Source organism: Poecilia reticulata, linkage group LG20 (genome assembly GCF_000633615.1).
Source record: "Poecilia reticulata strain Guanapo linkage group LG20, Guppy_female_1.0+MT, whole genome shotgun sequence".
NCBI classification, from domain to species: domain Eukaryota; kingdom Metazoa; phylum Chordata; class Actinopteri; order Cyprinodontiformes; family Poeciliidae; genus Poecilia; species Poecilia reticulata.
Window position 1 is genome coordinate 2,931,624 of NC_024350.1, and position 26,646 is coordinate 2,958,269.

Genomic DNA, 26,646 nt, shown 5'->3' on the forward strand with positions numbered 1-26,646 from the left:
ATTTCCATTGAAATACACAAATGAAGCTTTGTGTAGACGCTCCCTATTGTATTTTCCATTTTTTGAAAGCAGTTAAAATGGTAAATGGCTTATTTTAAGTGTAAGTGTTCGCTACTTGTAACTCAGAATTTTTTAATTTCCAGATATACATAACCTTGGGAATGAACCAAGAAATGATAGCGGTGCACTAATGATGATGTGGGTTTGTTTTGGCACCTATAAACTGATTGTAGTAATTGTGTTCTAGATGTCAAAAGTGACAGCTATTATTTGTTAGCTGATGGGGTGAAAGTGAGTTCTGGACTCTGACCCTTAAAAAAACAGCACCCAAAGCTGGAAAATAAAATGTGTTGCAATGGCTCAGTCCAAGTCCAGGCCTCAAGAGCTGCGATGTAGCCTCTGCGACCCTAATCATCCCTTAGATGTACAAATATTTCCCTATTTTGATGTTTTAAGAGAAACCTTAAACCGAAAGAGGGTTACACTTACTTTGCTCTTAATGAGAAAGAATCCTTATGAACAGACATCAGTAGTTCCAGGTTTGCAGATGAATAAAAACGTAATTTTCTGAGAAACCAGCCTCATTGAAGTGAATCAAAAAAAAAGTGTGGGATGAATAAGATGAGACGCGGCGGTAGCAAAAGGAAATCACTTTTATTGGAAAGTGTCGGAGAACACAGCCATCACAATAAAGTATGCAAAGAAGATCGCACAATGAAGTTGGGCGAATATAAATTCACTACAGTGAGCCAAAAGCTGATCCACTTTAGAAATGTAGATTTTACTCCCGCAGTCTGGCTGTAATTTAATGTATCAATCTGAAAATCTGATTTCCTCCAGGTTTGGTTATTCAGAAGCGCTGCGTTTTCTGAACTTACCGTTCCGCCTGCGGAGCAAAGGGACGCCGATAACCACCGGCACGAGTCCCCACCGAAAGACACGGACAAAGCAAACCTGTCTGAAGCACAATTACTTATTAAACAAGTGGAGGAGCCACAGACGGATGAAAGTCATACGCCGTCCTCAATGCAGTAATAAGGCATTTTAATTCAGGTCCAACATTTTTCAGGTTCATGCTACTTTACAATGTGATCCTGATTCTTATTGTTGGAGGAAACAGCAGTGACGTGTGATTCTGAACACACGGGATCTACACCGGTCACATATACAGGCAGTTTTATGGAGTTTTACAGCACTGGAATAAGTTAAACATCTTGAAGGAGATTTAAAAACAAAAAACAACAAAAAAAAACAGCATGACTTCAGTTCAGGACATTGCACATGTAACATACAGCATGTTTCAGGAATCCGGTGGAGCACAGTAGTACCCTGACAAAAGTCCAGTGTCTTTTAAAGACACAGTCACCTGGTTTAACACAAACATCACTCTGTGAATGAGTAACATTCCATTTCTTTTTTGTTTTAAAGACAGACAGATAGGTGCAACACGGTACAGAGCTGAAAACCACTGAAGCACACACACCAACCACATCGGTTCACACTGTTTGGGCTCACGACTCAACAGCAACACAAGTTCTGAGGAGGCAAAAAGAGGAGCGAGTCCAGTTCAGGTCAGAAGTTTATATGCGGCCATCGTGACGTTCGCTATCGGCGTGGATGTTTTGATTTTTATGCTTTTTAGCTGTTGATTCAATATCCAACTTTAGTGAGTTTTTAAAAACAAGAGTGCAGAAGTTTGAATTTACAGTATTGTTGGGAGCAAAATATTTGGTTAATGGTCCCAAAGAAAGCTTCACCTGAACTACATGCATTTGTAGCAATTGATGGCATAATTCTGGTTGGATTTGTGATTCTCACAGGAAATGAAAGCAGCAGTATGTAAATTCATAGAAAATATGTTGGGTTTTTTATATTACATATATCTGTTAATTCTATCACCATATTGTAACAGTATGATATGAGACAGATCAACTTAAGAAATAAATAAAAAAAACAAGCTGTTATAACCATCTGCAAATTGAATAGTTCCTGGTCAAAAACAACCAGCGCTGTCAATCAATCTCGTCTATTTGCTGCTCAGTGTGCAGCAAATACCTTACTATTCCTGGAAAACTATTTATGTGTCATGGTAGCCATGCTAACTAGCCTTAGCATTTATGACAGGCTATGTTGAGGGGAACTTGCTGTAGTTTAGCAGAGAGCAGTAGGGAAGGACATAAGCAGCGCATACATAAGCTTGACTGACAGTGCTAAGACTCTCCTCCTGTCTCTGATTGGTTGTTTCTGACCACTTTGTGTATTTCTGCAGCTGGCTGTAGAAATAGTCGGAAGAGGTGGATTATCCGTCTTGTGTTATACTCTCACAAGATTGCGAAAGTCCAAATACGTAATAAACTTTTTTTTAAAAATAAATAGGTACATATACTGCAGCTTTAAGCACAGATTGGGGTCGTTGTGTCCATGTTTTGAGGAAGCCACTGTTGAGCTGATGTGAAGTCTTCAAGCCTTTGAGTCCTCCAAATACATTTCACCTCAACCTGCGACTCATTTGAGTATCTGTGGCTGCTTTCATCGTCAATGGCCACCAATATCAAACTACCATCACTGTGGACAGAGGCGCTGGTGCCTGGACCTCATTGGGTTGCTCTTCAACATTCTGGCCGATTTCCTTCCACAAGATGGTGAAGATTTGGCTCAACTCGGATACAACCGAGTGTTCAGACCAGATGACTGGATAGAGCCGACTGGCGTACAAACAAGTCAAACCTCTGTCCATGACCTGCTTTAATGCAGAGTTTGTACCAGAAAACTATCCATCTCCCAATGTGGCGTAGACGACATTGAAAACTCTGTAAATTCAAGCTAGTACACCCAATTGTTTTTAAAAACCCTCCATCCTGCTCTACTGCATGATTACCGTACGCAAACTTATGTGGGCCTCTAGAGCAGCAACACTTTGGGTTTTCTAATGACTCTCACAGACAGCTGGAGGATTTGTGGACTGGATAAGTGCCGTCGTTTCCCCATTATTGCTTCGCTCTTCAACATCTCTTCGTCCTGCCAGAATAAATCTCTGTCTATATATTAAAAAAATCTCCTATGTAAACATAGAACAAGGCAAGTAACAGAAAGTGAGATCTGGAAACACGAAGGCTAACCGTGAACTGAAGAGAGGAGGCGGGATCTCCGTCTACTGAGCTCTCCGTTTGGCAGACGTACGTCGCGATATGTTTGGTTCTGTGACAGGAAACGCTCCGGAAGGATAAAAACATCTCACATCTCTGCCATATTTAACAAACTGCACCTCCCAGAAGGCGGCTAAGACACTGAATCTGTCACTTAATCAGGCCACAACATCTTATATACATACTCTTCAGATTGTTCTCCGCTTGCTTTTGAAGCAGCGTCTGCAAACCGAGGTCGTCTAGCATGCAGGAGAAGCTATTTGGCAATGACTAAAAAAAAAAAAAAAAACGGTGACATGAGCGGCCGTCTGCGCGCACACACACACACACACACACACACACACACAAAACCAAACATGTAATTCCACACAGAAATGGCACAAATCACAGTCCATGCTAAATAATAAGGGCGGGCTCTGGATGGGTCACTTCTCCTGCAGCAGGGCGGGGATGTTGATGTTCCAGCCGATGGCCTGCCGGTCGAAGCCACAGGTGAACAAGTTGCACGCCTGGTTCTCCTCGTTCCACGCTGTGCAGCACACCATTCGCCTGTGACCCTGCACACACACGCAGATATTTACCGTGGTTTTTGTTTAAAAAAAGCAACAAAAAAAAAAGAAGCAGATGTGATGCAGCAGTCATTTCTGCTCCCGCTTTCATCCTCTCCTTACCATCCGGTTGCTGCGTGGAAGTCGGGCTAGCCTCACTCCGCTCATGTCGAACAGGCGGACTTGTCGATTGTCGTGTGGCAGGGCGATGATCCTTTGGTTGGCCGAGACGCTTATCCTGAAACGTCAAAGTTGCACTGTAAAGCAGATCGCTTTGGAAAAAACGGTCCAACGGTATGTCTTGGAATATGTTTTATTCCAAGGGTCACAAATTCCAATCCAGGCCGACAAAATAAAAACAAGTGAGAAACCTTACATCGCAGGGACAAAATAAAGGGATGAAAAGTTGGAACCGGATTACAATTCATGATGTTTTCACTTTTTAGTCTCGATTTAAAGGAACTCAGTGTTTCAGCAGTTTTGCAGTGTTTTTAGGTTGTGCTCAGACTGGAGGAGCGTTACAAACTCAATGCTGACAGCTGACTGCTGCAGTTGGATTGAAATGGATCTAAAAAAAATACAACTTTGAACAGAAAATGACATTTGACTTCTCATTTCTTTAAACGAAATCTGCAGTTCTGAAAACTGGAAAATATTTTCACATTTTTTTATGATCTCATCCCTACCCCCACCAAAAAAAAAACAAAACTATAGCATATGTAAATATTAATATCAAACTTCATGCTACACAGACGTAATGCATTAATAACCTGTGATTCTCCCCTAAGAGACACACTGCTGGGTCCGGTCCTGGATAACACGCTTTCAACACGACAATTTTTTAAATCGACGGCTTTCACCCACCTGTTTACGGCCGAATCGGTGCGGATGGTTGCTATGGGCGACCGCATGTTCTTCAGGTCCCACACCTTCACGGTGCGGTCGTCACTTCCAGAGACGACGTTGTCCCCCACGGTGAAGACAGCGGACGTCACAGTGCTGCAGAAGCAGGAAAGAGCGGGACGGTCAGACAGGAAACTTATGAAGTAGTTTCTGCAAAAAGCAGAGAAAACCTCGCTTTAGACCTCAGGTCTAGAAGAAAGGATGTTTCTCTCACTTGTCAGAATGCGATGGTTATGTATATTTTTTTTTATTTCACGAAAGGTGTTTGGGATGTAACGAAGCCATTTTATTGTAATATAATCAGATCAAATCACATCTGCCATATTACGACGTTTTCTTCTCTTTCCCGCTTTAAAGAGTAGCTAACAGGCATCTCTTTTTTTAACCACAGGGAAACAGGAAGTGATGCATTGATGATTACAAGTTCCTTTAAATCCTGATCTACTTGGGGGGAGAGGGAGTAAAACAAAAAATTAATTACAAATAAGCTACAAATACCTTTATTTTACAGGTTATGTTGGGGTGAGAGGCAGAGTACTTCCCTTTTCCTTATTATTTAAAAGTATATATACACATTTCTTCTTATAGCAAAAAAAAAAAACTGAAAAAAACCCATTATTCATTACCAGCAACACAAAATCTGCTTACAGCATTTTCTTCTTCTTGATACGATGAACATGAAACCACTGAATCCATTTCTACAACAAACTGAATGCAAATAAGCTTCAGAACTCGACTATCAGATCCATTATTTGTCAAGACTGAATTCTCTTAATCCCTTATTTATTCTAAAGAGAAAATTAAATGTTGTCAAAACTCATGTCGTCTAATTATTGTCAAAGAGCCGCAGCGCCTGGTGATGCTGTGGATGTGAAGGATCTCCGGTCGGTCCTGTTGCACGTTAACTGTCCGAACTGAGAGAGCAGAAACCAGAGGGAGGGAAATGTTTGTCCAAACGCACAACGTGAACCCGAAAAATTAGAAACAAAAGTCTAAAACATAAAGAAGAAATCAGACCTACAACAACTTGCTTATTCTTATATGCTCATAATTTTATTCACCATAAGAAACCTTCAGTTTTTCCCTTTTGTTCCCGTCCATTCATGGAGCGAAATGTACAAAAAAGAAAAAAGAAAAAGACAATAAAAAGAGGGGAATAATTATAGTAAATAATGTTCCATCACACCTCTCCTTCTTTTCAGCTTCTACATCTAGTCTGTCCTGCTTAAATGAACCACCCCCTTAATTCAAATTGACATGGCATTACGGGCTAATTAGGCACCCAAACCTGGCCCCATTAAAGGCTGGGGCTCAAGGAAAGTGCTGCGCCGATACCGGCACCTCCTGACTTTGAAGGGTACAGGCCAGCTGGGAATACAAGCGGCGTGGAGGGGATGATGGGAGGTGAGCACGCAGCGTAATCAGACAAGGTAATTGATTATAAGGTTGATTAAGGTTAAAGGGTTTCTCACGACGACGGTGAGGAAGGATAAGGGGGGGGGGGGAGAAGGAGTTTGGTGGTACTTAACGCTCGGCTGGTCTCTGACAGCCAAGGTCAAGAGACTGAAAGACCTGAGGAAAAAAAATAATTACAAATTTAAAAGCATCTCACTGACATTAGTGGAGAAAAAGTGAGATTTTTTTTAAAATATTAAGTGTATACACAAAAAAAAATTATGCAATCCTGTCATAATGAAATAATTTTTAATTTGAATCAAAGCTGAGGCTGAGGGAATTTTACTGCTGGGAGTCCATTACGATTTTTATTTGAGTTAATTGCTGTGTCTAATTATTTAATTGCAGTAACTGTATTTTAATCCAAACCTATACAGACAAATTAAACAATGTTTTCCATTTTAAAAGAAACTTTTTTTGCTGCTAAATTATTGAATAAATAAGACAAATATACAAAGTTGTTTATGTTTTCAGTCTGTTGCTCCCAGAGAGCAAAAACAAGCAGCTTTGTCGTCCATTGTTGTTATCAGCAGATGTCACTCGTGCGTCAGATTTATGGGCGTACCAGAAACGAGCAAATACAAGGTTCCAGTTGGAAACTGTTTGTTTTTGATTGCATTAAAAGAAAGGTAAAAAATTATATATATATATATATATATATATTATATATAAAATTAATCAAAATTAACACGTTAAAAGTCACTGCCCAAATGGATTTAATTGGGATTCTATGCAATAGATGAAGAGAAAGTGTCTTGGATAAGTGAAGAAGAGCAACTCGCAGCATGACTCTGCCATCACCATGTTTCAAAGTAAATGTAGTTTACTTAGGATGATGTTCAAACAGTTACTTCTCTAATAGATCTTCTTAGTTTGGTCAGTTTGGGTTGCTTAAATGGTTGTTTGCCAACTCACTGACCAAATTTAATCAGAAATTAGATATTTTTTTCTTATGGCAATTTCAAGTTTTTGAGAAGTTGACAATCACCAATTCACTAGAAACCAGAGCTTTTAATTCCTCAGGATGAACGTAGGGTTTTCATCTACTTTGATGTTGAATCATATGGATCTTAAACTGTTGGTATTTAAAGATAAAAGCCACAGATGTAAATGAAACCAGTCAGATGGAGACTAAGTGCTTTTGCAGCTTTGTGTTAATTCTCCAGCGTTGCAGCAAAGCTGACAGTCCCTGAAGTGCTGGAGTATTCCTCAGGAGAGACGAGATATCATATCTGCATCTAACACACACACACGCACGCACACACACTCTGTGGAGCGCAATCAGAATGTCTGAGGAAGCCGTCGACTGGAGGGGAGACAAACCCGACATGGCATCCCGTTTGTAGAGCAAGTGCGCTGTCGTTTCTCGTTTGCTCTCGGCCGTTTTGTTAGCTCGCGCGCCGTTGTCATTACACTGCAATTATGGCGGGGCGGTGGGACGGAGGGTGGATGCTGCACTTTTAGCCGCCGCGCTCCGCTGTCAGCCAGCGTTAGTCGTAATTGCCGGTGAAGGAGGTGGAAACGAGAGGCTTTCACCCCCCCTCCTCCCTCCTCCGGCTCCCAGCCTGCGCTGCCTCTATTAAACCATTCTCATTTATCTCTGCGACTGCAGCTTTTCACAGGAATGATGGCGTGTTTATGTCAGTCATGTTGCAACATTATGCCATAAGGAAGATCCCAGGAAACGAGAGAGAGACGGCAGCGGATGTAGCTCGCTGCTAACAAGTAGCGACAAAGTGGATCAGGAAGTGACCCTTTAGGACCCAAAGAGTGGATCCAACCTGTGCCCAGTCTAAAATATAAACTTTATTTAAGAAGTTCTACAGAAACAGAAATTCATCAGCATCTTTAATGGAAGATGCTAAATCTGATGCATTTAAACATTTTATTACAGCATATTTCAGACTATTTAAAAAAAATAACAAGACAGAAAAAAAGACAAGATTGAAGTTTTCATGCTTTCACTGACGTTTGGAACTGAAGATGAACCATCTGGTCCTCATCCAAACGTAAAGTGGAGATTTTATAAGCTGCTTCTTCTTCCCTGAGCTACTTCATGTATTTTTGGTTTAAATATAAGAACGATTAAAAAGACTACAAGCCATGATGATTATGGCTTCCAGATAATTAAACTCCACAATGTCTCAAAATTCGAATGTTAAACCAATTATTCAGATGAGTAATGTCGCTTTCTGCTGATTTTATATTTAACCATTTATGCCTTTTTTAACACAGTATTAAAAATACATTAAAAAATGCAAACAAATTCCATTTTTAACAAAAAAACCCCAATCACTTCATCATCTAAATTGCAGTAAGAGCCTTCCTTTATCATATAGATTTCTATATTTTCATTAACAATTAAAGGTGAAGCTAAATCTGTCATGTGAGGAGTTCTGGTAGGACATTTTTGCAGACAAAAAAAAGCATTTTATATGTTAAATGCAAAATATTTTTATGTAATATTTTTAATTTTTTGTACAGTTTTGGCTTAGTTACTGCTCTGAATATGTTGTCGAGTTGACGATTCATGTCAATAACAGATTAATCATGATTAATGCAATTAATCATTTCAGCCCCAACTCCGTTTTATTTTTTTGTCTGGAATCGGTGACAAAAAATATTTAACTTTTTCGCAATAATTTAACTTTTTTAGATGTAGCTGTGGATCCATTTCTCCCCTCTTGTTACTGGCATCTTTTTCAAATGTCAGTACAAACAGTAAACTCTTTAATAGACCTGTTGCAGAGGTCTACAGAGACTAAATAATTCACCTTATTTGTTGTTTCCATTGTTTTGTTAATTTATTGTGGACATTTAAAATGTCTTCCAGTTCCACTGTTAAATGTTTGTTAGAATTTCTAGTTTATTGATCTTAAAAAATATGTTCTAGCATAATTATGCTATTAGCATTACATTACTTGAAAATGGTGTAAAAACAACAATACTATTGTTTATTGCAATAACTTCTGGGACAATTTATCATCCAGCAAAATTTGTTATGACAGGCCTCTTCATTAAGCCTACAGGTCGGCTTACAGTATTCAGACAGACAATTCCTGCAATTAGCAGCAGTAAAATGAAGCCTCGACCTGCTCCAAGTTAGCAGTTGAATAATACAGTAGAGTTAATTCAAGCACATGATTATTTAACAAGCAGCAGATGAATGATTTTTGTTGTTTATAAAACAGAAATCTGTGTTGTATTTACATATTTTGGAGGGTTTGGTGCTTTGAACACATCAGGAAGGGCGAGAGGCAAAAGAGGCCTCATGGGAAGGACACAAGGACGGAGGAGAGGAGGCGGGGATGTTAACTGTGAAACACTGGAGTCTAATCTCATTACTGCAATTGTCTATGGGAGGGAATTAGTCTGGGATCTGCAGGAATTATTCATGTTGGGATTGTACGTAATGAGCTCGACGTAATCCCTCGCCTGCAATCAAAGGCTGCCAGAGAGCAGCAGCCAGCAGACGCGTGTAGGCATGCGCATAAACACACACACACACAACCCCCCCCCCTTACGGCTTTTAAAGAGCAGCGCGGCTGAAAGCCACAGACGAGCCTGACAGCCGTCGCTTTGAAACGGGCGGCTGCAATTGAGTGTTAACAGCGAGCAAAGAGCCAAATTACACAGAGTGGGGGGATTAACGCTGAAACGGACAGATAAATGAACAGGAGAGCGGGGGAGAAAGAGAGGTAGCGATAGGAAACAGAGACGCAAACTGTCGGAGTGAAGAGAAGTGCTCAGTAATGAATGAAAGGCAAGTGGAGGATTTGGCTTAGAGCAATAAGGTCTGCAGATTAATGCTATAGGAAAGAGGAAGAAGGGAACTGGAGGGGAATAGAAGAGCTGGAGGAGGAGACAGCACCACCTAGTGGACACATGGCTACAAATCAGCCGCAATGAAGGTTCAAAGTTTGAAAGTTTGGTAACACTTTATACTCAATCACATAATACTGTCATAAACTTAATACAACACTTGTTATGAACATGAATGTGTCTTCATGAATGTTTATGGCTGCTGTCATTAAGTGTCATTTGGTAAATAATGACACTTTGAATGCAAAGTTGGCACTTTTAATGGACTTTTTATGCATATTTTAGTACAATTTTACATTCAAAGTGTCATTATTTACCGAATGACACTTCATAACAGTCAAACATTCATGAAGACTAATACATGTTCATAACAGTCATTATGTCATGTCAGTTTTGTGCACATCCCTTCAAACAAAGTGTTACTGAACGTTTGGGCTGCAGACAAATAGATGTGTGAATGAAATGGGAGGACAGACTCAAACCCTGAAGCCACAATAAAAAAAACCAACAAAAAAACAAGAAGATCCAATCTGTGAGAAAGAGAGGGAAAAAAACGATGTGGACTCACTCTGTGTGTCCCTGGAAGACGTTGACAGAGTGGATGGACGGGTCCCTGAAGTCCCACAGTCTAAAGGTGGTGTCCCTGGATGAGGTGACCACCAGGCGCTGGGTGGGGTGGGTGCAGCAGTGGGTCAGCTCCTGGTCATGGCCTGCACAAACACAAACAGAATGATTTACGACAACAGAGTCCCGTCTGGCTTTTCTGTCGTTTCTGTGAGCACACAGGTACTCACACCCCGTAAACCACTCAGCTTTTGGTAACATTACAAACACGCACTTCAAAACCTTTAACAGGATGTGAATGATTATAGATCAACAAATTTATTTTTTTTGCATTTTCAGAATCTGAGATCTGTTTCTCTCATTTGTTTTCAGCCCTGTTGACTAATCTTTCCATCAGTTCTAACCTGCTTGCTCGTTTATGCTGAGAGAACACTACAAAAACACAAAATCTTACAAAGTATTTTTGGTCCAGTTTCCAGTGCAAATCTTACAAACATAATATTGTCATAAACTTAATACAACAGCTGTTATGAACAGGTTTTCTCTTATTTACACTCTATATAAGAGAAAACTAACTTACAAGTAACTTTTCAGCAAGATATTGGAGATTGTTTTAAAGCAACAATTCTTTTATGTCGATGAAAAAGTACAAGTTCCACAAAGACTTATAGCGTGGATAAAATATTTTGTTTCATAACTCTTCACATAAACAGATCATGTGGAACTAGCTCCACATGATCTGCCAGTGGAGCTAGTTCTTTTTGAAATCAATATTAAGGAATTACTGACTTAAAACAACCTTTCATGTCTTATTAAAAAGAAAAGTTACTTGTAAATTAGTTCCATTTTATTCCAAGTAAGAGATTTGCACTATAAAATTGACCAAATAACACTTGTTAAGATTTTGTGTTTGTGCAGCGAACCACCTTACCCCCCTGTTTCACCGATGACAGAAATGCTTCAAATTTAGGCTGAAAAGTTCAAAAGTTCTGACTTTTCTCATATCCTTGAACAAAAACTAAAGAGGCCACAAACAGAGCGTTTTGTCCTCCGTCCAACTGACGGAGGACAAAACTCACGACCAAGTGTCCGTACAGAATATATCCACTAAAATATTTTCCCTCTGCTGTACAATGACCCAAACCACCAGCCAGTTCATACCGGTCAGAGTGTGAACCAGTTCGGACGTCTCCACCTCGTACAGGTTGGCGGCGCGGTCCCACGAAGCCGTCACCACCTGCCGGCCTCCCACCAGCCAGTCGGCCGCGATCACCACGCCCTGGTGGCTCTTCAGGGTTGCTGTGGCAACGCGGACCGTAGGGACCTCAGAGGGGCCGTCTCCGTCCACCTCGCCTTCTTCTCTGTCAGATGAGTCCTGGTCGTCGTCGCACGGAGCCTACAGAAGGACAAGATATGGTTGAAAGTAGATGTGAACACACAGTGAACAGACTAAACCTGCCTGGTTTTTGGTCAGTTAACAAAAACTATTTCTAGGATAAAAGACAGAATAATGAGATGTTTTTTTCACAGATTTTTAAATTATTGTTTTACATTCATCAAAAAGAGGAGTTTAAATAAAACAAAATTTCTATTAATCTTAGTGTATTCCTCCATTTGTTTTTAAAAATACCAAAAGTCTACATGACATGGCGTTATAAGCTCCTGACAGGTTTATTCAAAATATTTGACTTAATTGGAGACTCCTATGGATTCATTCTATTTTCTACATATCAAACATGTGACAAAAAAAGAGGAATCAAAAGAAATCAGTCAATACATCTAAAAGAGAATTGTGGACAATTTCTAGATATCCAAAGGTGCCATTTTCATCTGTTCTAGCAATTAAAAGCAAGCATAAACACAATAAGAATGTTTATGCAATTATTCATCTTAAATTTTGGAGAAATATTTGGTGGTGTGATGAAACTAAACACAGAATGTTTGGATTGAACTTACTGATGATAAGCACAAAAATAGCTAGCTATCAAGAATAAATTAGCAGCTAGTTAGCAGTAGCAACATAAGGAAGTCTGAACTCAATGAACTGCCTAACACAAAATCCCATGAGAAAAAAAAACAACAACAAAAAAACCTGCCATGACCTGTGATGAACATAAGGCCAATTTACTTTAAAAAACAAAAAAAAACTCAAATAGTATAAGGCCTTAATTTTAGAGACATGAATTTAAGACTTTAAGGATACAGACAGCTTGTTAAACGCAATTCTACTGAGCGAGTTATTATCAAACAGAAATAAAAAGACTGTGCGTCTTTCTCCAAGTTTCATGAATATCTGGTTCCAACTATACGCCAGAAACGAAGAGCTCTCAGCTCACGCCCTTGAAATCTTTTTCGCTTGTAGCAAAAATCCCAGTCCAAAGTTACTCACGCTGACATCTGGTGGCGGCTGCGGCGCCGGGAGCTGCACCATGTAGCGCCAGATGTGAACCGTCTGATCTCCGGAGGCTGAGCGAAAACACAAAGAAAAGCTCGTCACTCCCACCCGCACACTCGGCAGGAAACATCAAACCTGTTGACACAGATTCTGTTTAAATCTTTTTAAAAAAAAATTTTTATGAATTCAGATCCATACCTGTGAGTGCCATCTGCTCGGTGGGGTGAAATTTGATGGAGTTGACTGCAACAGAGATGAAAAATCATCAACGATTCAGATCTTCTTCCAAAAGTAACAGAAAGATTATTTCTTATGCATATAGAAAGATGATTAAACATAACAAATTCATTTCTTTATACATACCTGATCCTGCATGGCCTGCATACCTCAGCAGACATTTTCCCGTCTCTATGCTCCACAGCAGAGCTGAGTGATCTGTGAGGACAAGGGAATCAGATCATTTCAATTTCATGGAGATTTGAGCCATTCTGGCTCAACGAGGTTCCTTTCGGTTGATCCATGTACCGGCAGAGGCAGTGCCGAGCACCACTGGCTGAGTCCGGGTGATGCTGAGGTCCCAGATGCCGTCCCGGTGGCCGATGTACTCCTTGAGGAGCTGGCACAGGGCGCGGGAGCCGGTGGTGGCTTTGAAGCTGGAGACGATCTGCAGAGGAGAGGAAGAGACGAGGAAGTGATGAACAGAATAAAATGAGCAGAGGAGGAAGTTTAGAATCTCCATACAGTGTAACCATTTACAGCACCTTGAAAAAGTATTGATAGACTTTAAATCTTTGCTACATTTTATCACATTACAACCACAGGCTTCCATGTATCCTAATAGAAAGTTTTTGATAGACCAACACAAAGCTTTTAGAAATCACAATCTGAAAGATGTGGCATGCTTTTGTATTTATATCAGGGATGCACGATATATTGGCACCAACATCGTATCGGTTGGCATTTGTCTTTTTTAAAATAATGCTCTAGGTCTGATAAGTAAAACTAGGTCGCCATTAGCAACAGATGTTTATTTCCATCTTTTTGCCGTTTGTTTCAGTTACATTCCTCACAATCCTGTCACATGACCAACCGTCTCCCCTCACCCTCCAGAAACAGAGGTGAAGAGGTGGTAATTTTTTAAAGTATTGAAAGGTTAGGGGAATATAAATAGTATTGGTTATTTATCAATGTTATATTTGAATTTTCCTTTTTTACGCCCCTTGAGAATCATTCACTGCTTCCTGTTGGTCTACCAAAATAAAACCCCAATAAAAGACGAAACAGAAGCAAAGTGGTGTAAATACTTCTCAAAGTTACAGTATGGTTACACATATAATGCATGCACCAGTGGAATAAAAACACAAACAAGCATATGTAAATGGATTAGTTGAGGTGCATATTAATACTCTGTTGATTTAACAAATAACTGTCTACATGCTGAATATGTTTTGATTGCATTGTGCTGCTTTCTGCCAAGCAGAACAACAGATAAGATGGCGTTTGGTATGTAGGGCAGAGTTGGTTGCCTTCTGTGGGTAAAAGGTCAGCTTTGCAGCTTTTTCCACTGAAACGCCTCTGCAGCAGGTTAACTTTAGATCAGAGCCTGGTGAAAAACCTAAAATCAGCTCCTCTGCTCCCTCACAGAGGGTGACGGCTATAAACCCATTTCCATGACTTCTGCTTCCCGTGGCGTTTCTAACGAGATCAGATCTGCACATGCAAGCTAGAGTTCTTGTAATAAGGATGCCACGTTCAAACATCAGAACCCCGCTAACCTATTCTACTCTGAAGTCTTAAACAGAGAAAGCTGAGTGTGTGCACTCGACTTTTCTGATCTCAAATATTAACGTCAGCTCTGCTTACACGTCAGGGGCTCCAAATAAGACGGGCGTCTGTCTAAAAATATTGTGTGCTCTGGTTGCGAGTCGGCCTTTGCTGCTGCAGGGCCCCCCGCACAGAAACAATCTCAAGAGGAAGGTTTGGCTTCTATTTTCACAGAGCCGCAACAGCTGAGGCACATGACAAGATCAGCAGGCTTGGATCCCTGGCAGCTGGCCCACACCATAACCAATTAAAAAAAAGAAAAGAAGCAGCAGCAGCAGCAGCAGCATAGGTCATTCTAGTCAAAAGTGACCAAGCAGACCAACAAACCCAGAGTTAGTGCATATTATTAGTTTTACCGCAGTGTAGTTTATTGTAACATTAGATTCAACATTCTGATGCATTAGCTGTGTAACAGATAGCAGACATGTCTAACAGGAGGTTAATCTATGCTGTCCTCCCTTGATCCCTTGTTCTCCATTTTTAGTCTTTTAACTGGATTCAGTTTCTCTATCTAGCTCAGGATTTGGTTGCACTCTGATTAATATATTCATGTTGAGTAAAAAAGAAAAAAAAATACCATTTTGCACAGCTGAGTACAAAATAACAGAGAGACACACAAAACGGTTCAACCCTGGTCCGATTACCAGAACCTACAGAACCCTCGACTCTCCTTAGCAACCCAGGTAAAGATGTGACTAAAGTATTACAATAAAATAAATCAGACCTTTTAGCTTATTTATTCCGTACGTGGGAATGGGAAATAAAAATTTGAGGCAAACCACTGGTGACTTTTTTAATACCTCTGAGAGAAATGCAATAAGCATTTTACATTTTTAAGTCCATTAAGGAATGCACGACTCTCCGTTCTTCCTGTGGTAAACGTCTGACACTGCACAGAGTCCAATTACACTTAGTTTTCAAAATGGGAAAAAGAGAACACTCCACATGTGTTGACCTTCACAAGTCAGGAAAAGAGTATAGTAATTCACTCGCATAAATACAGTTAGAGGAATAATCAAAAAGTTCAATCTGCATGGTAACCTAAATCTATACTGTAAACAACAGTGGCATATCAGGGTAACCAAATCACCATAAGCATTAGATGCTGTCTCTATGGTCAAAAAAACAACAAAAAAAAACTGAAAAAAGTTAGGTAGAACTGGTGTGGTTTAGGTTCTGTGATGATGTGGACCTGGAACCTCATTGAAGTCATTACCTCCAAGAAACAACAACAAAAAAAAAGCAAAAACAAAGAACCCCATGAAAACCCCAAGGAGATTATCTTTCTTCTAGAAAGATCTTTAAAATAAAACACATCTTTACCATGGGTGCTAAAAATTGCGGTGGGCGCTAAAACATTTTGGAGAAGGTGGAAGGAGAATGTGAAAGTTTGCTTAACACCACCTTCAGTGCCATCTCATTGGTTTAATCTGCAAAAAATAACACAAAGGTAAAGTTGTGGTGATTCTATACCAAACCTATCCAAAGAAAAAGGAAAGACCAAGTCATTCCTGCTCAGCAACCTTTGAATTCTCTAAAGAAACGCCTGCAAGTGAAGACAAAACAAATGCAATTTCAACATTTATCATATAGAAGAAGCAAGCATGTAATTTTATGTTTTATACCTTAAAATGAATAAAAGGCTTCAGACTTTAGAAGAAAACACAAATAAATCATTTAAAGAGTCAACAGTCTTCACCTGTTCACCAAGCATCTTCTGGCCTAAATGTTTTTTGTGGGGCTGTTGTTGCTGGGAGCTGAACAATAACCTCAGCCTCAGATGAAAGCATAGAGAGGACATTGCATAACGCCGCTTGTACTGTAACTGTACAATAAGTCTTTCAGGGGTTAAAATACAAGGTTTCACTTCTAATACTTGCTTCTTTAGTCCTGATGATTGGTAGGTAGTAGAGATGTGCCAATCAGGTTTTTTCCTGCCGATACCGATCACCGATACCGATCACATAATGTTATATATATATTTTACATTATGTGGAAAAAGGAACCATGAATTCATCTTAATTTAGACAAAAACTTGTTTTAATAACTTTTTCCATAATTGATAATACTGTCTTTAACAGACTGAAAACATATGAAGTCTCTGAAGAGGCTAAATAATACAAAGAGCCAAAATAAAACCTCTCAACATTGCCAAAAAATTCAAGTATAAAACTTAACATTCAAAGGCAAAAACACGTTCCATTACAATAAACAATCCAGAGTTACTGAATGAAAACTTCCTGATAGCGTGGCAGCTAGCCACGCTGCCACTAGGATTACTGCTAGTTCTGAGGGGTTGTTTCTGACTGAGCGGAGTAATTATGCAGAACAGGGAGGAGATCGATTATTTTCTTAAAGATTATCTGTCTCATGTTAGGTCAGCAAAAGTTTTAATACGCATGTAAAATGTATTTTTTTAAGTTAGATGCTGCAGCTTTAAGCAGAGGTTCGGTGTGAGAGTCACTACCAGGTGGAGCAGAAGCGGCGCTCCGTCTGTGAAATATTACTAACTGTAGCACGTAGCAGCGGTTCAACAGCGAGARCAGAACCAGCGTCTTACATYGCAGCTYGAAGACTTAAATAATTTTGCGGGTTATTTGTTTAGCTTTCTGACCATCATGCTAATCCGGGTGAGTGTTTGCAGCTGTGTGCTGCTTTACCTTCTATCTGATCCTCCATATGTCTTTTTTACTGCAGTGAGCCACGATGTAGCCAAACTCCATCAAGTATGGCATTGTTTTTATGTCACATTAGATTCGTTGTGTTGATGCATTTTGACCTGCTTCACTCCACGTGCTTCAATTTTCCGCCGCAACATGCAAACTTCCCCATTCACTCAGTGCGTTATAGTTTCACATCGCTTAGTATTTGTTGATGCGCGTTTGCGCAGTGTGAAGGAAAGAGGAGACCAGCTGCACAGGCAGGCTGCGAAATGAGATGCAGGTGATCAGTTTGTGGGATCGGCAACAAGAGACCGTGATCGGCGATCACCGATCATACACTTTTTCACGGAAATCGGGCGATTATGATCGGTGACCAATTGATCGGCACACCTCTAGTTGGTAGTAACAGGGTCATTTGAGTTTGCTTCCTGTGAATAGTTGAGGTCATTGTCACTTATTTAATGTTGGCTAGAGACAGCCATTTTCACGCTTCTTTCAAACGACCTGCCTCATCTTTGAGATGCAGACAAATCTTTGACTGGCTTTTAGTTACACTTTTAGCTGCTACTTTGTTCAACAAAAGTAAAATTGTGAATATTAGCAGCTACAATGAACTGCATATTCATTTGTGTTCGAGGTTTGAGTTTTCAATATGTTGGGGGTGTACCAATCTCTCTTTGGGAATGGTGTCCTGGTTGAAACGCACCAGAATTCTGTGCTTCAATAACATCCTGTGGAGTTACCTCTATGGTAAAAAAAATAAATAAATAAAATAATAATAATAATAATAATAATAATAATAATAAAAATACCTGAAAGAAGTGAGGTAGAACTGGTCCAGAGTAATAACTGGAATAAAATTAAGGCTGAATAACTTGTGATCCTGGAGCTCCCAACTTAGGATCAGAACTTTAGGATCAGTCTTTTGGATGAGAGGTGAACCTCTTTCAGAAGTTCAGCTGCATTCAACGTAAGCACAAAGGATTGGCATCTCCAGAGTAAATTCAGGGAACTTATATCAACATCTGTGCTGTGAAATTCCTCCATAATTTTAACCACAGAATAAGAAATATACAACATCCAGAAGAACTAGTTGACTTCACGAGATATAAAGCAGCTTCCTCCTTGACTAATCAAATCAAAGACCTGCTAAAAATGTCTAAAAAGGTGTTACAGCACAACTAAGTCTGGAGGAGATATATTTGTTGTTAAGCAACCAATAAATTTCCAAAAATTCAGGAAAGATCTGGAACAAAGTTCACCTCCACATTTATTTTGATTGAAAAAAAAAAACACATTTTAAGAGGTTAAGCTAGCAGCTGTGCTAAATGGTAAAAACTGTAGGCATTTCTTTAATGCAACCAATCCTGATATTTGGACTAATGTAAAGAAAAATAGCAAAAATCAAAAGCTTTTACCAAACTGTGCTACTAACTTTGAGGAAATTCTTAAGCACAATTATTACCGAAGCTTTCTTGTAATGTTTACCCTGTTGAGGAGCCGGCCCAAAGCATAAGCAAGGTTCAAATTGTGACAAAAGGTTGTTCATTCAAAACATACTGAAGGGAATTAAATGTTTTTTGTTGTGTTGATTTTTTTCTTAAAAATAGACTAATTAGTCAAATTCTATTCTCAAACTAATTTGGGCCAGCTCTTTGTTTTGTCATAACTTTGGAATAAAAGAGAAGTTTGAAACATTTAGGCTCTAGCATACAAATAAACGCGCGTCTTCACCATTTGGCAGCTAAGACCGCCCACCGAGTCGTTTCCTGAGAAGGGCGCAGAGTGGAAAAGAGACCAGGAGTCAAGGTGAGACTGCAGTTAAGATGCGACTCAGCCAGCAGCCGTCTGCTCAACGCTCATCGGCAAACAGAGCATTCAGGAGGTTACCCATGAATCTCCGCCCCACAACTCCCAGGTGGGCACGCTGAAGTTGCGAGCTCCGCCTATTTTGCCCTGGAAAGCGTACAAGCGCTACCCTCGGCAAAAAGATTCAACATTAAAATGTCACTTTGTGGACGTTAATATGGGGGGGAAAATATATATATATATATATAAAAATAAACAGCATGCATTCATTGGAAGGGATAGAATCCGTCGGTTCACAGTCTAGGATTACGTTCTGACTTTCTGAGGACGTGGAACAAGCTTTTCCACTCCTCCTGTCCCCCTCATCAGAGAAGCTGAATCCTAGCCGCTCAAATATTTACACGAGAGCTCTGTCGTGCTCTGTGGAGCAGCCCAACATGGCTGGTGCCAGGTACCTTGCTGGTGGAGGCTTTGTAGGTTGTCTTCAGCTTCTGTGACAGCTGACTGGTGCTGTGGCTGGCTGTGTGACACAGACACAGAAAACCCATGAATAAAAACGCCCCAGTGAGTGACAAGCGCTCTGCTTGGTTTCACTGCTACAGAGGCAAGACTTACAATAACAGAAAAAGACACACAAAAAGCTTTGTTGTGGCGTTCGTCAGGCGTCATAAGTCACTGCAATAAGTTTTAGGCATGAGCTTTACATCACTAAACCTCAAACAGAAACTGCATTTAATCATATTGTCATATTTACTGATACTCTTGTGGGATAAATAGTGGACAAAATAGTAAAAATAACATTTCTGATCATACTGTCAGGTTTTGTTTTATTTAACATCGTTAATTGAAATGAACAGAGACAAGGATAAATCAAAATTCTTATAAGAAATGTTGCATTATAAATGGCCACACCTAGCCTCATCTGGTGTGTCTGCTTTGTAAAACTTTTCAAATAAATAAATACTGTATTCCTATTCGAGTAATCAGAAGAAGCAGAACATTTCATGCCAATAATCTTAAATTATTTTCTTTTTTTCCCCTAGATCGACTTAGATCCTCTTCCAGTTGTTTATTTTTTTCCTAATTATTGCTCTTAAGATGTTTGTTGCATTCATTTTCTGAATTTAAACTAATATGTTCTCTTGTACTGCCTATTTTGAAGAGTGGTGAAGAGAAAAAAGCTAAAAAGAATCATAAAGTCATGGATTATGAAAACTGCCTAGACAATTTCGGCTTGTAATGTTTCAAAATGTTCATATGAGAAAATGACCGAAACTTTCAAAGCTTTAAGAAAAACTCGAAAACGCTCTAACAACTGTTAATCCAGAGTGCTTTAAGTGGATTCAGGAATAAATAATTGAATAAATGTACTCCAATTTGAGGTTGGGATTTTTAAAAAATATATATATATGTTTATGCTACTGCAAAAAAGCAGAATTTTTACCCATCTTTAAACAGAGTAAATGTAGATTGTGTGTAGCTTAAGACTATCACACCCTTTTATATAATACCTCACAGGTAGTTTGTGCTTTTATCTTGGTCTCTGTCAATAAAACTGAAACTTTATGTGCTCCAGTAGAGCCTCCCATTTGTTTGAATGAGCCGTGTTGCCAAAAAAAGTACTAAACAAGTTGATTTAATTGGCTTGTGAGGATGTATTTTCAAAGACAACTTGAACAAATGTCGCACCTTTGGCTTTGAGGGCTCCCTTGGAGGGGTCTCCCCCCTCGATGGCCTGTCCATCTCCAGTCAGACGCTCGTTGAGAGAGTCGATTTCCCGGCGCACTGCGACGTGGGCACAGCATTAATGATTGAACGGAGATCGCTGGGTAGTGAATCAGCAACTGAGGCCTGACGGAGGCGGGGAGGTAAACTCACATTCAAGGTTTTCAATGTACAGATTCTCAAACTCCCGTTCGATCTGGCCAAACAGGTCAAGGAGGTTGTTCCGCAAGGCGAGGGGCAGCTTGGAGTCCTGGACACATGAAACACACATCAAAAGTTATCCAAGATCCTTAATGCCTCTAAAGCTTGTACATCTTTGTCATGTTGCTACCACAAATGCCAATGTAGTTTGTTGGGATTTTATGTGACAAAAACTGAACCCTTTGGTTCAAACGGAAAAACTGCATTTAACATGTCCTTCTCAATAGTGAAACATGGTGGCGTCATGGAAGTTTTTCTTTAACAGCAAAATTGTTCAGAGTTAATTCAAAGACGAATTAAGCTAAACTATGGATTTCTGCAAGTTTCACAAGGTAAATGACAGCATTTTTTCGAGACGGTTATAAATTATTTTAAAAAATTAATGAGCTGTGGTAAAGTGGAAATATGAAAGCTAGGACTGGGAAGTGTGGCTGAAAAACATCATAATATATACGCATTTCATATCAGTCGGCATTGGTAATTGATTCGTTTTTTATACTGTCAACTTAATGACGTCACCTTCCCTTTTTTATCCAGTTTCCTCTTGAGCTGTTCATTCTCTCCTTCCATTCCAATCTTTCTTGTTTTTAGCGGCAATTATGCGCCAAAACATGAAACAGCTCCCGCATCCTAAAGCCTACACTGTAGACAAATTTTCTAGTGGACCGCTCAGACTACACGCTGCGTAGGGGGAAGATTTCATAGTGGACCAGTGACTACATTTCTCATAACAACATGCCTTAATTTTCCACAAACCGAGTGAACACCAGCAAGTTTCATGAGCCAGTCCCGTTTCTTATCCACCACCGCACACTATTCAGTGTTCAACTAAGAGCAGCAGTCGCACTACGTGTTCTTGCCACTGGTTGCGCGGATAGCGCCGTTATCAGCTCGGTGTCGCATACTAAACAGTTCGGTGTGAACACGGTTTCTCGTACGTCGCTGAGTACGCGTCCGCGGTTGCAAAAACTTTACCTTTGTGCGGGATTGTCGAGCGAACGTCCGCGTTGAGTCTGCATTATGTCCGTGGAGTACGCCCGAGCATGTTGGGGGCAACACGAAACAGCTGTTGCGCATTTTACACGGAAAGGTTGTTGCTAGGTAACCAAAGAATAAGTAAGTTCAACCTTTCTTTGCTAGCGGTTCCTCTGCCTACATCCCCCAAAATGCCGTGCGGTTCTGGATCGGAGTCTAGTGATTCCATCGAAGCTGTATCACGATAGATGTTATCGTTTTATCGTCCAGGCTTTTAAATTATGTTTCACTTAAGAATAAATGTGTTGTGTTGAGGTTTCATTGATTATTTGTCCAAACAAGTTTCCACAGAAACTTAATTATTAATTAAAAAAAAATAAAAGGATGGAGGAAACGATAACCTAACAAGAAGACAAATTTAAGATGAAACAAAATGTAATCAAGCATTGAAAATCTGCATGTGTCCAATACCTTGTAAGGACTGAAATTATTATTATTTTTTTTTTTGTAAATTCAAGACAAAGACAAGCGCAGAAAAATCCTAGAAGACCGGATGGGTGTAAAAAACTGAATCTGAGGTGGAGGGTCAATTTTCTGACTTTGAGAATGACTCTCAAAGTTTAAACGTACGGCAAGAGCTGCAGTGGTTTTGTTTAGTCAAAAGCACATTTATGTACTAGAACGAAATGCATTAGAAAAATCAGTGTCTCAACCTGACATTGTAGCTGCAACCTGACATTTGACAAAACTTGGTTGAGACAATTTCTAAAAGTCTTCCTAAAACTTCAAGGGTTATAAAGACTTATAAAAAGCCACAGTAACACTTATAGACAAAAGCAGCACAGAAGATAAATGACACACCGCTACCACAGAGAGAAAAAGTGAATGAGTCATGAAATAATAATAATAAAAAAAACTTCCCACCGAGCCTGAAGCAGACGTCTCCTGACAAATACAACCAGTGTACTTACTTTCAATACCAACAGCTGCAACAGCAACAACTGCCTTACCTCCATGTCAACCTGCTGCTGGTGCCCAGTTAAATCCAGCTCACCAGTCTCCACCACAGCTCCCATGAAAACACAAAATCCTACTAGAATACACAAGGCTGCATCTTAAGATTTTAAATCAACCGATTCAAAATGTTTGTCTACCAAAGGTCAGAGTTAGTCACGATGACGTTAACACCACATGTCACCATGCTCTGGTGGTGGGTGGAAGACATATTAGGGAATAACAGGCGGTTCTCATAAGCTGCTTAGTTTTAGTCTCTTAAACTTGCAGCCTGCGACACACTTTGGTCAATAATGCCAGCATTAAAAAAAAAAAAAAAATTAGGAGAATAAAACCCGCTCTGTGTTGCATTTGGGCTCATAAAGCCGCCTGGGCATGTGCAAGTAGTACGTAAACAGAGGGCGGCAAAGAAAGGACTGTTGAAAAGACTAATCAGACCCGTATTAAAACTTGATGAGACGACACGGCGGTGGCAAGCTGAGCTCCGGTTTTACTGGCTCAGGCTTTACATTTAAGGGACAAAGTGAGAGCTGAGGCGCACTTTCCACTGATACCAATTTCACCTGTTGGAATAAATGATGAGTCAGAATCGTGTGAGGCTGTACCGCACTGCAGCCACCTCCTAAAAGTTAACGACTGCTGCGTCCTTAATCAAACAGAGAGTCGTTTTTATTGCCAGAGAGACAAAGAAGGGGAAAAAAAAAAAAAGTCACCAGAACAAGCTTTAAGGAAGCAACTCCTAAGACAAAAACTCTCCGTCCTTCATTTGTGGGAAAGCTAAATCAACTGTAGACTTAATTCAAATAACCTGGTTTGGAGCAAGTTAATCACCAACTTTATGGCGGTGGAGGAACGTTACAGTCGATCCCTTTAAATCAGTAACTAAAGGCGTCACCGCCTAGGATGGTAAACGTTCTGTAACGACTGGCATTAAGTTAGTACAGGTTAAACATGTTCCTTTCCTAAAGGGAACAAACTAAACTCTGATAGTAGAAAGTAAGTCGTCAATGTTGCCTTACCACAAAACCTTAAAAATGCTGTTAAACAGGCTGGCACTGCAGGGTCACAGCTGACAAAAAGCCACATACCGTAGAAATCACTTACATCTTAAGAAAAAAAAAAAACAAAAAAAAAGGAAAAACTTTCTGACCTCACATTTCCAAATGATAAAACCTAGTAAATGTAGGGACCCCTCCCCTCTCCTCTCCTCTGACCTGTCCCTCCAGCATGTCTCCTCTCAGGATGCCCGGTGGCCGCTCCTCTGTGCTGTTGGTGCGCCGGATGGACAAACTGTGTGCCTTGCGCTTCTGCTTGGGGTGACGTGCGGCCGAAGCCGAGCCGCTGCTGCTTCCGCCCTCCACAGGCATCTCTCCTATCCCGTGTGAGGCTCTGACCCCGCCCCCCCAACCTTACCTGCTTACAAACTACCTGAGGAGCAGGTAAACAAAGGCCAGGCTCACTGATTGGCAGGTGAGTAGGCTGGGTTGTGTCACTTGTCACCACCTACCTGGAGATTTAAAAAAGAAAAAGGGATAAAAATGGTTGTTTACAACTCAGGAGTAGGTCTGCTGTAATAAACAATATTTGCATGATTTAATGTTTTTTTCTCATCTCTTCCTTTGTACTGCTTTTATTTATTTTTTTACAGACTTCATAATTCATTTCATTTGTTGTTTCTGTTTTATTAATTTTTGATATTCAAAATGTCTTCTAGTTTCAGTATTAATTGTCCTTTAGAATTTAAAGTTTATTGATCTTTGAGAATGTTCTCTAGCGTTATTATGCCATTGCCTTTATATTACTTGAAAATGGTCTCAAAACAGTACTATTGCAATACAATTTTTCATCCGGCAAAATTTGTTATCATGACAGGCCTACTCATGAGGAATCGCTAAGGATATTGTACAGGACTTAGAATTTCATCAAGATATTTTGGGGAACTATTGTGATAATGATTAAGATGATTCTTAAGATTATATAAATATATATATATATATTTTTAGGTTGGTTGTGACAGTGTAACACAGTATTCATAGCACCACCAACACAAATAGTGTTTCTTGTGTGATTTATACCACAGCGCTGCACACAGTAAGTGCATCTAATCATATTTTTGAACTTGTGGGTGATTTTCAGATCTTTGCGGAGTTAGATTAGATCAGTTTCGCATCGGTGCAACCCTAGTAAAGATACGCATAATGCGTGAAGCAGCAAACCTGGAAAATTTTCAGTTACTGTGTCTTAAAAATGTCATTTTAATGTGAAGTATGATGGTAAAGAAATAATTACATGAACTTCCTTAGCATCCGCAGATGCTGACCGCAGAGTTGGACCAGAAATCACAGTATCAGGTTTTAAGAAAACCCAACCATATGAGGCATGCATAAAACCTTCATTTAAACTGTGGAACAGAAAGGTGGAGGGTCTATGATGTGGACACCAGTATACTTAAGTATTCAAGAGTCAGACTTAACTCAGTCTTTGTGAAAGCAAAAGATTTGGCTGAAATTGTGTCAATGGTTCCAACACAGCCGCAAATCTACAACATAATGGCAAAGAAAGCAAAAATAACCCAGGTGCTGAAACGGTCTATGACGTAAATTAACCTGAAGGAAGTTGCTGCCAAGGAAGGGAGTTAAAAAGAACCACTTCCCTATTTTGACTTTGTTTCATAAAGAGACCTTAGCTTTTTTGTGTGTGTGCGTCCTGAAACATAACACAAATCCCCAGAGGACTTATCATTGTACATCTATTTTCATGCAATAATTTCACAGCTACGGCCAGACATTAAACATTATGGGATAACACCATGCTACGAAAAAAAGGAGAGATATAACTATGATTTAAAATAACTGAATATCCCTCCAGTCATTGAGTGGCCGAATGAAGGTCCCAATAATGTCGCAGAATCTGATGGGTCACAGAATTTAGTGTCACACCGGTAAAACCCTAAACTTCCTGCTAAAAGACAGTCCGACCTTTGCTAAAACATTATACTTCTGCTTATATTTAGAATTTGTATGACATTCAGCTAAACAGTAGAGGTCATTATCGAGATATTGTCGTTTTATTTCAACAACCCGACCGAGGACAGCAAAGCAAATACAAGCCGAAAATAGAAGCATGGCGCGCGATTACATATCATTTTAGACTATTTTCCCAAAGCTGTACAGGTTACGTTCAAATGTAACATGTATCTAGTAGTCTAATACTTGAACTCTAATTGTATATCTGTAGACGCTAGACTGTCACTCACCAATTCTGCTGTGTTCCTGATTTCAAAAGCATCTTCCAACAGCCTTGAGCTGTACAAGCTAGCTTAAATAGCCGCTGCCACATATCACCTTTATGCTATCGGACGTTCATGGCTGCTGGGAAAGCTGAGTGGGCTTTATAATGGGCGTCTGATAATCTAATAAAATCTGGTGGAAATTTTAAATTAACTCTAAACATTAAAGGAACGTTATTTATTTTAAATAGCCTATTTTAATTACGAAAATTGACACATCGCATATTAAAAAGTGCTTCCGCACCACATGATCTCTGTTTGCAGCGTTTGAACCAATGAGCGGTCACGCCGCCGTTTAGACAGCGAATCAAAG

The 26,646-nt window shown here is 39.8% G+C and overlaps 1 protein-coding gene across 3 annotated transcripts; it reads right to left on the minus strand.

Annotated features, from left to right (window-relative positions):
• Positions 1 to 635: 635 nt before the first annotated feature.
• Positions 636 to 26,556, minus strand: LOC103482259 (WD repeat-containing protein 37-like). Of its 3 annotated transcripts, XM_008438296.2 has the most exons (15): positions 26,301 to 26,556; positions 24,259 to 24,551; positions 21,008 to 21,104; positions 20,819 to 20,914; positions 19,585 to 19,649; positions 19,211 to 19,294; positions 13,359 to 13,497; positions 13,197 to 13,268; positions 13,032 to 13,076; positions 12,828 to 12,904; positions 11,600 to 11,834; positions 10,443 to 10,584; positions 4,559 to 4,693; positions 3,818 to 3,932; positions 636 to 3,703 (listed from the first exon to the last, which is right to left on the minus strand). In XM_008438296.2, the coding sequence occupies exons 2-15, from the start codon at positions 24,409 to 24,411 to the stop codon at positions 3,572 to 3,574; spliced, it is 1,587 nt and encodes a 528-aa protein (XP_008436518.1). In that variant the 5' UTR covers positions 24,412 to 24,551; positions 26,301 to 26,556; the 3' UTR covers positions 636 to 3,571. The 3 variants fall into 3 exon arrangements, with proteins under 3 accessions (XP_008436518.1, XP_008436521.1, XP_008436520.1); XM_008438299.2 differs by lacking the exon at positions 19,211 to 19,294; XM_008438298.2 differs by lacking the exons at positions 24,259 to 24,551; positions 26,301 to 26,556 and adding an exon at positions 22,031 to 22,340.
• Positions 26,557 to 26,646: the final 90 nt, after the last annotated feature.